Source organism: Perca flavescens, chromosome 15 (assembly GCF_004354835.1).
Source record: "Perca flavescens isolate YP-PL-M2 chromosome 15, PFLA_1.0, whole genome shotgun sequence".
Lineage (NCBI taxonomy): Eukaryota > Metazoa > Chordata > Actinopteri > Perciformes > Percidae > Perca > Perca flavescens.
Window position 1 is genome coordinate 24,047,477 of NC_041345.1, and position 14,824 is coordinate 24,062,300.

Here is a 14,824-nt window from a genome sequence, read left to right on the forward strand (position 1 = left end):
GCATGTTGGATTAACGACACGTAGGAATTAAAATGTCTGTCAATGATGAGAATTTTACTCCAAAAAAAAAAGATAAATATAATTTGATTGTCTGTTCTAGCTCTGGGGAACGGAACAATCCCGTAAATTATACGTTGTCGATAACCTCAAACTACAAATACCTGATTCATTGCAATAACGTCATGATGATGTCACAGTTCAGATATTATTTTAGGCCCCTCCCCCACACCTGAGGCTACATTTACATTGTTATGTTTTGGTTTAAAAATGGAAATCTTTTTTTGCTACCTTTACACCTCGCATTCACACTGCTCTGGCGTTTTTTTTTTTGCTTCAGTCTCCCAGCTCTCATCAGCGTTGTTGTAAGCTGCAGCAGGCAGCTGTATTCAGCGAAAAGACAGACAGACAGACAGACAGACAACTGGAAACGTAGTGGAGCATTCAGCAGCTAAAGAGACAGACATTTCTATTAGGAGCTGATGAACCCAGAGCAGAGTTAAAAGGAGCCAGAATCTTGGACTACGTTCTTCAGGTGGACAGAAACACGACTCCAAATAAATGCTAATCTTGCTACGTATCTGCTGCATGTGTATATGAGCAAGTTGTTAATAATAATAAGCAATAGTTGTAACACCTGGAGAAAAAAATCTACAGAGCTTAAAAGTGGTTATCTAACTGTCTTACTATGGGGAAGAAGTAGTTGGCCCAGGAGAAAAATAAAACCAACACAATATCCTACTCTAAACAGAGATTTGCATTTGCATATTGCTTTAGTTCTTGATAATCAATTTATTAATATAGCTGACAACTTTTTTTTCATTGATGTGGCACAATTCATTTCTGACAACTTTTAAAGGGGAAATTAGGTTGACAGAAACCCAAATTTCTAATACAGAAACTTTAAAAAACGGTTCAAATTTGACCTGAGGACAACAGGAAGGTTTAAAGCCTCTAAACACCCACACAGGTGATTTCAGTTATTGTGGCTGATTAGACTCTGCTCAGGTCTGCTTCAGGGTCAGAGCTTAGATGGGAGTTTATAAGTCACAAATCTTTTCTACCAATAAGAATGATAAAGGTATCATTTGTCCCGCCCTAACAGGGGCAACAAAACTAACAAGAGGTTTAGGAAGCTGTCAATCAATCAGTCTGTACACGCCCACACAGTCCTGGGAAGAGGTCAGATCAGCTAGGTTAAATGAAAAGATCTGTGTGGTTGGTCAAGGCCTCTAGGTTTCAAAGGTGAGTACAGTAGGTACACACTGGCTGCATTCGATAGCCAATAGGAACCACCGGTTTGTCTCAACTTCTCAGTTAACAAATTGTTCTATTACTACTAGGGCTGGGCAATTTATCGATATATCGCTATCATGATATGAGACTAGTTATTGTCTTTAATTTGGGATGTCGTAATATGGTAAGTGTTGTCTTTTCCTGGTTTTAGAGGCTACGTTACCGTAAAGTGAAGTCATTTTCTCAACTGTTCTAGCTGTCCTATTATTTGCCTTTACCAACTTAGTCACTGTGTCCTCATTGCTGATGATTATTTATCAAAAATCTTATTGTAAAGATATTTTGTGAAAGCACTAATAATCAACCTTACAAAATCGCTGCAATATTGACATTGAGGTATTTGGTCAAGAATATCGTGATATTTGATTTTTCTCCACATCGCCCAGCCCTAATTACTAGTAAGTATGTTTACTTTAATATTTTCTTCCGATTTAATTGTATAAATTCATTCTTTTGATCGGTTTGTTGATGTGCGCAGGGTAAGTGGAGTTTTCGTGTTCTCAGCGGCTGGTAGTTTGGGTTTACCTCCAACAGCCGAGACGTGAGGATGAGGACAATGGACCTTCTTTTCACAGCAGACATCTTGACTTTAAAAAAAATCACAGCTGAAGCTGATAACCTTAACGAGGGCTCAGTTCCATCCAGTGTCCCAGTAAGCTGTTTCAGTGAGTCAGCATGCACAATACCAGGGCCTCTCCTAAGTGGAATGCAGCCATCAGTAATGGTTTAGAATACACCTGTGCTTTTCCTACTAGGACATGTCAACATGTCTGCCCTGAAAAAGGTCTATTACTAGTGTACTACAGTGAGCGTTTGTTCCTCATTAGCATCATCATCATGCATCTTACTTACAGTCTGAATGTACAACACAAGGAGTCAAAGGCCTGAAAGACCGCTGATATTTAATGTAGCGCAGCATAGTCTACGATCATGTTGATGCTGTAGGACAGTAAAAACTGCCTGCACACATACAGAATAAGACTGGAGACTTTTTTTTTTTTTTTTTTTTTTTTTTTTTTTTTTACAATTTTTGTCTGTTCATGGACCCACATTAGATGAGAACCTTTTGCAATTATAATAAGCTTCATAATACAGTAAGCTACGGTGGAGAATCAGCCCATCTGCACATCAGTGAGCTGGCGAGGGTAGATTAGCTCTGCTCCTCACTGAACCTCGTCTTCTCATTGGCCGTTTTGTGTGTAGTTGAGCCCCAATGCATGCATAATGTAGCCTTTATGTATGTACACTGTGTGTTCCCGTGTATTTGTTGTTTTATGTTTAAATTCAAGATAAACACAGGTCTTTAAGTCAGGGGCTGGTTTAGAAAGAATAGATGAATTTGAATGCGCATTTGTAAAATGAGTACAGATTTAAGACATGCGTTAAAAGCTTGGTAACGCAATACTTAACCCTTGTAAAGAAAAAAAAAAGAAACCATATCAATATATCAGTCGGCCCCTGGACACGGGGAGACACCCAGACTGAAAGAGACCCAAAATGACTGATGCAGCTGCATAGTTTTGCATCTTTGTGATCATTTTGCATATTGTCAGTCGTCTCGAGTCTCTTTAACTCATTTTGGCGTCTCTTTGAAGTCCTTCTGCGTGTGGTTGAAGTCGTTTTGTCTCTGTAGTCTCTTTCTCAAGTCGTTCTGCATCTGCAAGCCATTTTTGCATCTCTTTTCAGTCTTTTGATTGGTTTTCTTGTCACTTCATGCAGAGGGCCCCGGGTCTGTAGCCGATGCTACTAATAAACCAACTACCCTTCACCTTCTGACCACCAGGAGTGGCCAATCAGATCCCAGGGGAGGCCTGTGCCACCGCTCTAGCCCCGCCCCTGCTTGTAGTATGTACAAGTGCCAGTCGATTTAGACAACGGGGAACTAGTTACTTTTAGTGTCATTTTCTTTTAATTCAAAATTTATTCTAAGCTTTATTACAACTGATTTAATCAAATTGAATTATATTTCTGACAATTTGCCCAGGTTGGGAAGATACGGTACATTATGTTTACTCAAAGTAATTGTAGATAATCTGGTTCCCAGTTCATTCCCTGAACGGTTTAATGTCTGAAAGCCGTTACAAGGCAAAAAAAAAAAAAAAAAAAAAAAAAACTGAAGTAGTTTCTTCTCGACGCATCTTTTGTGACCCGTTAGGAGTTGGAGAGAGAATAAGTTGTTGCGTGGTCCTGATGATTCAATCACACGTGACACTGTTAAAGCCCCATGCAGCTGGTTTGGCGCTCACCAAGCAGTACACACAGATTTATCTGCAAATAAGAACTAATGAGTGGGGATATTTAATCATTTTGGTTAACTTGTGAAATGTCTCCCCACATACTGTGGGTCAAATCCTGGCAAACTAAATAACATAGTGTGGGGCCATCGTTATAAAATGTCCCTCTGTTGGTAACCCGGGGAAAACATTTTCTATAGTATAGGTTACTAAACGTAAAACTAACTTCACCTTAGTGGCCGCTGTCTGCTCGGGTTTCTCCCTCTATTGTCTACATTTTTTTAAATCATAATGGCTAAAAACCTTAAAATACATTATCAGAATCTTGGAGAATCTAATGTGAAGTTCCACAGAAGCTTTATATGGGTAGTGTTAATAGGTACCAAAAAGCTATTAGCATAGACAAATTAGTTCCACCTTTGAGTAACCCAGACAGGCAGGCACAGCAGTTGCAGGGACTCTTGACTGGCTGCGATCTGTGCAGCCACCACAGGAGGACAGATGAGAGTGGTACAAAGTGAACAGAATACCAAACCAGATACTTATTTGTCAGTTTAGTTCCCATTCATTCCCCCCCACCCCCTCCTCCCCCAAACAGACGGATAGACCCCCCCCAGCAACAACATGTCAGACACATACAAAGGGCAGCACGGTCCAGTCTATCTCTGCCAGTATCATTCTTGGACGTACGTACATGAGGCTTACAGAGGTACATACAAGCAGTTACACACACACACACACACACACACACACACACACACACACACACACACACACACACACACACACACACACACACACACACACACACACACACACACACACACACACACACACACACACACACACACACACACACACACACACACACACACACACACACACACACACGGATAATGTTGTCGAAGTGCAGTGAGGAGAAATGTGCTTCCGTACAATCCAGCTACAGCATTAACAAACTTAAGAGAATGCAAATTGATTACTTTTTTTTCAGCTTAACTGCATCGCACCCATCTGCACAGACACGTACACACACGCGCACACACTCTCGTCGCAACCCCCCCCCATCCTCCTAATGTCACAAAGCGCGTCTAAAATCAAATTATAGATCTCCCCTAGACAAACCCAACACATTCCATTGGAATTCACGTGGATTTCATCATTCCTCCACACCTTTTCGCCTCCCACCTCCAATAATCTTGAGTCTGACCTTCCTGCACACAACCTCCACTTTGTGTACTTTTAAGCGTGTAACCCCCGCCATTACCTAACACACCACATCATCCCTTCCCACCCCCAACCCGCAACCCCCCCCCTCCCCACTCCCAACCCGCACCCCCCCTCCCTGCTGGCTCTGCCCCCTCCTCTCCGGTTGGGTTGAGCCGAGGTTGGTAGCTGTACAGTAAAATTGGGGGTGCAGTCTTTTTATGCTGAGCTGAAGAGGGGAAAGGTGGGTGGTTGGGTGGGTGGGAGGGAAGGAGGGAGGGAGGGAGGAGCAGGAGCAGGAAGGCAGCGCTGCTCAGTCATCTTCCAGTCCCTGGTTGAGGAGAAAGTTGGCCGCCAGGTTCTCGTTCTTCTCGCAGGCAAAGTAGGCCTGGATCACCAGAGCCTCGGGGAAGCCCAGCGCTTTCAACTGTTGCGACGAGACACAGAGAAGGGAGAGAAGGACAGAGCAGGGAGAGGAGGACAGAGAAGGGAGAGAGGAACAAAAGGCTTTAAGAACAACAGGACCTGCAACTTCCTAGGTTTCTAATCTCACAATGTACAAACTAAATCGACTAAACTACGACTGCCTTGGATTACCGGTCGTATGCCTCCGCCAACCAGCGCAGTTGTTGCAGTTTACGTCCATGTCTGTCCAGACTCATAGTATATGTAGTGAAGACTTTGAAGGAATTTAACAAAAAAGGTATTAACCCTTGTGTTGTCTTCCCCGTCCACCTTGAAAAAAAAGTTTGTTTTTGCTTTTTTCCAACGTTATAAATTGTTACATTTTTCTTCTACACATTTTCAGCGCTTATTTTCTACCCCCCCATATTTTCTGATCTACAACAAAAACGTAAAACGGGTCAATGTGACCCGAAGTCAACACAAGGGTTAAGTGTATTATTATTTTTTTTTTTTTTTTTTTTGTCGAAACATGGATGCTTCACACACACGTTCAACTCGGCAGGACAGAAGATGTGTGCGATCGCCACAGTGCTGGAGACCAAATGTCTCCCCTTCTGTTCCTGAGCTACGCTGTTGAATTATGGCCAGAAAAGTGCGTTTGCAGAACATTATGATGTCAGAGTGAAGTCGACCGTTTGGATAGAACATGTCATCGGTTTATCCTATCGGACATTTGTTTTTGAAATGTCCTACATTAGTGTAGGAATTCTTGAGTTCTGGCCAAAAATGCGTTTTGTGACGCCACAGTGAACCGGAACTTTTGTCACTTCCAAGTGGATCGAAACACATTTTCAATATTCACCCTTTCGATGGCTTCCTTCTCCTGAGGTGTAACCTGGATATAGTTGACAGGTGCGCCCTCCTCCCCTGCTGCCCCCAGCTCTCCAACTTCTGGCGCCTCTCCCCCCTCTCCCACTGGCTCATTCAACATCTGGATGAACAGCTCCTGATGCTGACTGATTTGCTGGGAGAAGAGAGAACAGAGGAGACGTTAGGAGCCAACAGTTGTCGTCTGACACGTATACGTAGGCTGGGATCCGTCAAATGAAGAGGTAGAGTGAACTGGGGCACTCAAGAGGGGTCAAGTTCAAAAAGCCTTCGATATATTCCCAGCTAAATCATTAAAACATGACGATGTGTTTAGGCCATTTAGGCCTTCATCAGGGCAAGTGTAAAATGTTTGGCCAGTGATCACATGGTAAAAAAAGGGTCACATGATTAGTGTGAACAGGTAGAGTCGCATGACAGACAAAGCAGTGATCACATCAATAATCAAACACAATGTAAGGACCAAAAATAGCTTTGATTTTGGAATGGTTTGATTGATAGGATTCACTGCTTTGTCGGTCATGTGACTCTACCTGTAACTCCAAACGCGTTTTACTGATTCAGCCAAGAATATATGAAAGGCTTTTTAGACTTTACCCTCTTGAGTGCCTCACGCCTACACACCCGAGCAGCACAAGATATGAATTTGCAAACAAAACGAAATTGAAATGCAGGCCGGCTTGCTTGTGTGCCTGCCTGTGAATAGCTGTGTGTGTGTGTGTGTGTGTGTGTGTGTGTGTGTGTGTGTGTGTGTGTGTGTGTGTGTGTGTGTGTGTGTGTGTGTGTGTGTGTGTGTGTGTGTGTGTGTGTGTGTGTGTGTGTGTGTGTGTATGTGTGTGTGGCCATCGACTGCGTTACCTGTAGAAGTTGAGGATTCTCTCTGCCTAGTTGTTGGAGAAGAGCTGGTAGCAGAGAAGGGTTCTGCTGGATGGCCTGTCTCATGTGCAAAAACTGGGGCTGGGTCCGCAGGAATGCAAGTGGGTTCTCTCCTAATGGATATAGTAAAAAATAAATAAAAATAACCATTAGCAAGAGAGCAAACTAAATCAATTACATGCAGGACAATAGAGATGCATCAGTGCCTTCAATTGCCTGCGTGTCTTCATTTTGCGAAAACTAATTTTCTACTAGTTCACGTTGAAGTAGCTGTATGCATGTTTCTGGTTCATCCTAGCCCGCCTTGTGGTTTCAGTAGTGCTCTGTACACAAGCATATACATGCAGCAAATGCTCTGCTAACACCGATGGCTTAGGCCTAGATGTGCAATTTTAAATACTTGTGGCAACTGTCTTTATTCAAAATATAAACAGATTTCCCCACTATTGTAATAAGCTTGTGCGCTACGTAGCAAATATTTGCATACACAGGTTATCCATGATCACAAATCACACCATGGGTCCTAATAAGGGCTGAAACTAATTATTTTCATTATCCATTAATCTACTAATGGTTTTCATGTTTAATGACTTGGTCTATAAAACATCAGAAAACAGCAACAAAAAAAAAAAAAAAGTCATAAAGTGTTTTCTCTGACCAACAATCCAAAACCCCCAAATATTCAATTTACAATAATGAAGACCAAGAGAAGTTGCAAATTCTTTCATTTTAGAACAATCAAATGGTGTTTTAAGCCAAACACCATCAAGCTCAAATGTTTGGCATCTCTTCTCGAAAAATTACTTAAACAATGAATTGATATCAAAATATTGATACTGTCTTGATCAGCTCAATCGACTAATCGTTGTAGCGCTAGTCCCATCAAACAAAAAGCCTTTATCCACTCAGAGACAAGTCTCCACATGAAGGAACAGAAAGTTGCCACCAAACCTGCACCTAACAGTTTACACATAGTCACAGTGGAGGAAACAGTCTGTCACTAATGAGTCATATGATGAGTCATTTCCTGCCAGTGGGGCTATAACCTGTATTAATTATAGTCCTGTGTACAGTAAATGTGTCCAGGACTAGCCTAGTCTCCTAAAGAATTGGATGCGTGGATACTAGTTGGGGCCATCAGTCCTATACTTTTGGGGTCTTTCCTATTCACATATTTATATTTTTTATATTATATATTTTTTTTCCACAGTAGGGAGAGACCGAGACAAATGTCGACTGGATGTATTTTTGGACTTTGAGTTGAGCGTGTGCCTCACCCTCTGATAGAGATGGGGCTTCTGTGGGTCCAGACGCGGGGGCCTGCGCTGGGGGATTACTCTCCTGGACTGGGCTGCTGGGGATACCCTGGAAACACAACAATACAACTGTCCATCACACACACTGCAAAGAACATGGAGGGATCAAAATAGTGCGAGGGCTGTGGAAGTTAGTTGGCACCTGATAATTTGGTTTATATTAGTCGGAAATTACAACTCAATACACTTTTAATTTAACCCTGCTCTGTTTATCATAATGGACAACTGCAGTATCCTTAATAACATACACTCAGTTGCCAGTTTATTACTGTAGATGCAACTAGCCAAAACTAAGGTAAGCTAATACAACAACCCTTTGTGTTCAGTTTTGTTATAACTGTTTTGAGGAGGTGTTGATTCATTTTTATGGGGAGAATAGTTAAGAGGCCAATTGTTTTGTGGTGCAATACAATTCCAAAAACAGTCTTGCGTTATGAAGAGGGCATATCATATTTTGTCCACCCCATTGATATCAATGAGGTTAGACCAAAACAAATCTCAGTATAACATTAATTGACCTCACAGAGCAAAGCGTTATTAAGAGGGAGGAACAGAGTGTGCTCATGTCAGATCTTATGGAGCGTGTGACACCATTGATAGATTACACTAAAACAAAATCAAGAAGCTGAGTGGCTCACGCTGATTAACATCATGTTCAGCCTAGTTAGCCATCCTCTTCCCAAAATGTGACTTCTCCGCTGTGTGTAAAAGCAGCGACCAAACAAAGCCGAGTAGGGGCAGCTGCTGGTCGGGGAGAGCTCTGAGAGATGAAATGTGAGAGGATGCTGGAGAGAGCACAGCTTAGCCTATGTCTAGTACATTTTAGGTTAGTTCTATGTAGGAAATTTACATGTGGATTACCAGAATGGACTGACATGGTGGTCAGTAGGCACAAGTGCTGCATAAAGAAGTTAGAAGTAAAATAACTAGGAAAAAGACAATAAGAATTGAATTTAACGTTAAACCAGTGGTGCTTTTTAGACGTAAAAATGTTATCATTTGTCTGTGTGTGAGACTCACAGTGAGAAGGTACTCCACAGCTCTGTGGGGGTTGTTGAAACTGGCCCGTAGCGCAGCCACCACTCTCTCCCTTTCGTAGCCCATAGACATGATCTCTGTGAGCATGGCCTCGTACTCTGCGCCAGTCACTAAAAATGCAACACACACGCACACACAGCATATTTAGTATATTTGCACAGATACACCTCCGTGCATGACAATCAACACAGACAAACAGAAAATTGCTTTTTTTAATCATACATCCCAACAGAAATGAAAAATTCCCCAAAATATAGCACTAAGTTAACACATTTGAAACATTACAAACCTTAAAAGAAATACTCCACCAAAAATAAGTCATTTTTTTCTAAAAGGTTTGTCCTATATATTTACATTTTTACATTTATTCATTTGGCACTTTTGTCCACAGCCACAAGCCACTGTAGCTTGCTCCTTTGTGGAGGACGGCAGCTGTAGTCAGCGGAGAGAGAAGTGGTATATGTTGTATCAGCAGTTGTGATTTAACATTTTGATGCATCTTTTTGCTGTGACGGCGGGTAGAGCCTGTAAGTCACTGTAACTGTTGTGGACCTGACTACACCTGAGCTTCTTTATGAAGAAGCAATCTGCTACCAGGGGATACATACATATCCCATGCTAGACATTTCCAGGGTTTACATAACTATAGAAATAGACCTAAGCCTTAAGTCACCACTGAGCAATGAGTATTCTATGCAAAAGGTCAGACAATAACAAATATGAAAAAAATAAAGAACTGAATCTTTAAAATTATACATACAGTTTATAACAAACAAAATGGGCTTCAATAGCATCATGACTTCTACTCTTTTAGACCAAACGGGAATCTCCATTGCCCCCTGTAGCACCACAATAAGGGATGTAGTACTTTTGTCACAGCCTAAATATAGAAAAAGTATGTATTGCACTGCTGACTGTAACACCCTGACTCACAGCAGTAACTATTTCAGGCACAGCAAAACATAACCCAAGTTTTACACAAGAAATTTACTGCTGTGATATTAACCCATTTATAACACTATCTGAAATTGTGCACATATAGCAACTACTGCACAGCGTGCACGTCTGGCAGAGATGAATTTGTTACCTACCCAGCGCTGAGGAGGCATCCAAGCCCTGACCCCCGCTGCTGGAGCTGAAACAAAGGTGGAGAGGAAAAATCAGACAACACTTCTGTGATTCCCAGGTGATGAGTAAAGCAACAGGCACTGTTGACAACTGAATTTAGATATAAGCATCCATTCCATTAAATAAATATGCTGCTACTTTATAGAGGACTTACTTTGGTAACATGAAAATATGTGTCCATGTGTGTGCATTAGAGCTGTCAATCTTCCTCTATAATACCATTCGAATTTCATGTGATTTATTTAAATATTCAAATAAGATTTGAATATTTAATGCTCAAATGCAGCCTGTTATTAATATGTACTATACTACGCATTGTCAATGCCACCATAAGCATGTGGTTGTTGTTCCACATTCTGTCCACTAGAGGGACTTCTAACTTTAGCCTGGCCTTGAAGAGGAACTACGTCATGGCGTATTGCACACAACTTTATTTACATTCATTTTCCACCACGAGCACACAGCTACAAACAAATAAATCGAGAACTCTGTAATCAAACTTTATCTAAGTGTAGTGAAGTGGCTCTGTTGTAAATGCTAATGGTGCTCAGTTAGCACAATGACAGCACAGCCAAAACGATGTCATAAACTAAATAACAATAGTGTCAACTAAGATGCTAACAGCATTGATAACTAAGCCAAACGGTGCTGTACCCACTATTTTAGGGATTTATAAGCAACCTGTTTGTTGTGCAGATTGCCACATTACTGAGAATACAGCCATTAGAAGGTAATATATGAAATTGAAGCTAACTGACTGCTGTAGAGCAGCTAACATAAACTTTAGCTGTCTCCATGAAGCTCCCAGCTAAGCTAACTTTACTATAACTCGCAACGCAGTTAGGAAACAAGAATGAGCTAACTAAGGTTAACATAAGCACTTTGGTTCGGTGGATGTCGATTTTAAAGTCACGTTAAAACTATTTCCCGTCACTCTCCCCTGGCTCTGTGATGTTGTACTAATGTTACTCTGTACATAACATTAGCTTAGACCCCACAATGCCTTGCGTTTCTCACTCCCGCTAACTTACTGTTCATAAGACGTGACATGAGCGACACGAGGGTAGGCTAAGGCGAGAAGAGGGATATTAGCTAACGTTGGCCAATATTTATAAAAAGTCACATTCGAATAGTTTTTTTTTTTTTTTTTTTTTACAATTCAAATTATATTCAACTTTCGGTATACGTTCCAACAGCCTGCCTCTGTGTGTGTGTGTGTGTGTGTGTGTGTGTGTGTGTGTGTGTGTCTCTCTCTCTCTCTCTCTCTCTCTCTCTCTGTGTTGTATTTAAGAAATGGGTGTCAGGATTGTCTTGAATCCTAACCACTGAATAACCCATGTTCCATATATTTAGCATATAGGTTGACTGACAAATCATTTTTAGGAGAGTTGGTAAGTAGTGCATATCATTGTGACAGTGACAAGACATTTTATGTCACTATCACAATGCCATGCTCTGATCAAACAAAAAAATGGTTTCAATAACACTGTAAGTTGTGTAATAGACTAGTTCTACCTGGCTGGCTGTTGTGGTTCTGTGGCTGCGGCACTTGGCTCCTCTTTGGCCTCCTCGGAGGGAATGGGGACAGCTGCTGGGGTTGGGACTGGGGCTGATGCTGGGGTTGTGGCTTGGACAGCTGTTGACGTGGAGCCAGAGTCCTGTACAGGGGGCTTGGGGGCGTCTGAGGCCGGGGGTGAGGCGGCAGCTGCGGATTTAGCCTTTAGCCAGTTCAGAAGAAGGTGCTGTTAGAAGGCTGTGGCTAGAAGGGATACAGCTACGGCCGAAAGTTACGCAAAATTACGCAAACATTCGCAAAATCTACTAAAATATAACAATATAATTGTAATACTTTCACCCAGGAAACTCGTTTTGTTCGTTCCTCGGGAGTGTTTCAGTCCAAACCAAGATCTTTTTCCTAAACTTAACTAGTCGTTTTGGTGCGTTGCCATAGCTGTGTCCCTTCAAGCCTGAACCCTGTTAAGACTAGCAACTTAATAGTAAAAATGTCTGACATTAAACTCCAACAGAAAGCGTGTGTGTGTGTGTATGTAAGTATGTGTGTGTTATATAAAATAAATGACCTAACTGCAGACAGTAGATTAGCTCAGAAAAGTTGAAACACCCCCACACCCAATGTCATCTGAGTATTACAATCAATTCAGACCTTACCTTGGAAACCATCACTACAACAAAATTCTTTTCATCAATGTTGTAGTCCTTAATAGGTGTGTCATCTTGCAGGATTTTTCCGGCGTATATCAGCTTCTGCCCAGATACAGGAAAGTTGTCTTTTCCTCTTTCTGCTTCTATCTTCTCTTTCAAGGCTTTCACCTGGTAAAGAAGAGATTCATCAAAAATCAATAACCATCGATGTACAAGCACTTTCTAATGGTTTCCTAATGTTTTTATTTCGACTGCTGGACAGGTGGCCTGAGCGGTTGGGGTGGGGTCAGTGATTACTCTAGAGTACCTTCGCAGTGCCCAGGAGGTGAACTAGCATCTCTCCAGCTACCAGTCCACATTCCGTACTTTGGTCCATACGGGGACTTGAACTAGCGACCCTCTGGTTCCCAACCCAACTCCCTACGAACTGAGCTACTGCCACCCATAAAATGAGATTAAAGTTAAATATCTGAATGATATAGCTACACTTTGAGTGGCCTAATGCCAATAACGCAACATAATATTAACTCAAAGTTTGCCTTGCTAGCTATATGTCAAAGATGTGAACAACTTAGCTAGCCAGCTTCACAGTCCGCTACCAATGAGGCTAATCGTAATTAGCAGTGTCATAAGCGTTAGCATTAGCAACGGCACTCGTATCGTAGTGTGAAGCTTTGGTTCATTACAGAAGTTAAAGCATTACATACTAGATGACATCAGATATTGCTGGAGAGCAGCAGCAGCAAAGGAACCGCGACACAAACTTGAAACTATTATAAATTCGTTTGCAATCGCTTCGCGATGGCTTTGTTAACGGGCTGTTCGGCTAGCTAACTGGCTAACGCTTGCTAGTTAGGTTTCGGGTTGTTTAGCAGCAGTTTCATGTGTGCTGCCAAACTCGCAACACGTGCTATTAATGGGCACCCTTTTGCCGAGACTACACAAAGGGTTATCTCATTGTAAATATCAAATACAGCTGTTTGGTCTTTACGTAAAGTTAAAACATAGGTCCGACAGTTGGGACTGTTAGCTAATAGCCACTCACCGTTTGTACGGGGTCTATCTCAATCTGAATGGTCTGCTGTTGCAGTGTTTTAAGCGTGATCTGCATGGTGGCGGTGGCTGACGTTGTGTCAGATGTGCTTCAAACGGAGAAATAGTTGCTCGCTAAGTAGTTAATTTGTTTCTAAAGTTGGCGTTTCTGGTAAGATAACGACAAGCTGAAAAATGTGTGTATCCATGAGCACTCAGCAAATCGCCATCTTTGGTGACAAGTTGGTGGTGCGGCGAGAAAAGCTCCGCTAGAAGGTACGAGATCTCGTGCTGTACGACGCGACTATGGTAAGTCGTTTTAACGTTTGAAAGATTTCACTTTATTTTGTATTTTGAATAGTCATACTTGCAGCGTATCCAAAGGATAACAATTCAATATATCTGCAATTACACTCCGTAATAACAATAATTCAGCATATCTCCAAATAAATGCAAGATTTTCATGATATTTATAATTTATTAGATTGTTTTTGACAAATATTTATATTAAATAGCCTATTTTTCTATTTAGGTAACCTGCAATTCGTTTAATAATTTCTATATAATCAATAATAATCAAGTTTTAAGTGCAGAATTTTAATATCTCTAAAACTTAATTTATGAATTATTTTGTATTATATAGCCTAATACAATGAATCACATTATGAGGGTAAAATTAAAATTCAATTCTGCCAAAAGAATAACACGATGAACTGGAAGAATTGAACAACCTTGCTTTGCATAAGATGGTTGTATGGTTATCTGAATCAATTCAAGGCTATACTCATGTTACTTAATATCTTAACCCTTATGTTGTCCTTGGGTCAAATTTGACCCATTTTCAAAGTTTTTTATTTCAGAAATATGGGTTTCTTTCATCCGAATTAGCCAAAAATAACATGGATGCATGGATGTACATTGTTAGGAAGCCATAAAACATTCTTTGCAGGTAAAATTAATGATTAATTTCATTGAATATTGGGTGTTTTATTCAATTTTATAGCATTTAAAAAAAAAGAAGGTATAAAGTCACTTAAATTAGGTTCATTTACCATGAATTTTAAAAAAGTGTTGGAAAAAAAGTCACAAAAACATTTTTAAAAGTGTCAAAAGCGCCATGAAAAGTTCATTTTGACCCAGAAGGACAAGAAGTTCATGGTCTAAGGGAAGACAACCCAAGGGTTAAATGATCTATGTTAGGCCATGGGGGGAGGAAGTGCTGCAGTATGATGACCACAACCTCCT

At 41.1% G+C, this 14,824-nt stretch overlaps 1 protein-coding gene across 1 annotated transcript; it reads right to left on the bottom strand.

Annotated features, from left to right (window-relative positions):
• Positions 1 to 4,869: 4,869 nt before the first annotated feature.
• rad23aa (RAD23 homolog A, nucleotide excision repair protein a) lies at positions 4,870 to 13,883 on the bottom strand. Its single transcript, XM_028599826.1, has 9 exons — positions 13,593 to 13,883; positions 12,554 to 12,715; positions 11,900 to 12,102; positions 10,348 to 10,391; positions 9,239 to 9,366; positions 8,180 to 8,267; positions 6,885 to 7,015; positions 6,001 to 6,162; positions 4,870 to 5,160 (listed from the first exon to the last, which is right to left on the bottom strand). Exons 1-9 carry the CDS (start codon positions 13,656 to 13,658, stop codon positions 5,047 to 5,049), a joined length of 1,098 nt encoding a protein of 365 aa, XP_028455627.1. The 5' UTR covers positions 13,659 to 13,883; the 3' UTR covers positions 4,870 to 5,046.
• Between the last annotated feature and the right edge of the window lie 941 nt (positions 13,884 to 14,824).

What these genes read in the sequence shown, in the direction of transcription:
- rad23aa (XM_028599826.1), bottom strand. Translation starts at nt 13,658, where the DNA reads ATGCAGATCACGCTTAAAACACTGCAACAGCAGACCATTCAGATTGAG. An exon ending in CTGTGGAGTACCTTCTCACT is followed by an intron (nt 8,268 to 9,238) that starts GTGAGTCTCACA and finishes TTGTGTTTCCAG; the next exon opens with GGTATCCCCAGCAGCCCAGT. An exon ending in AGCCCCATCTCTATCAGAGG is followed by an intron (nt 7,016 to 8,179) that starts GTGAGGCACACG and finishes TATATCCATTAG; the next exon opens with GAGAGAACCCACTTGCATTC.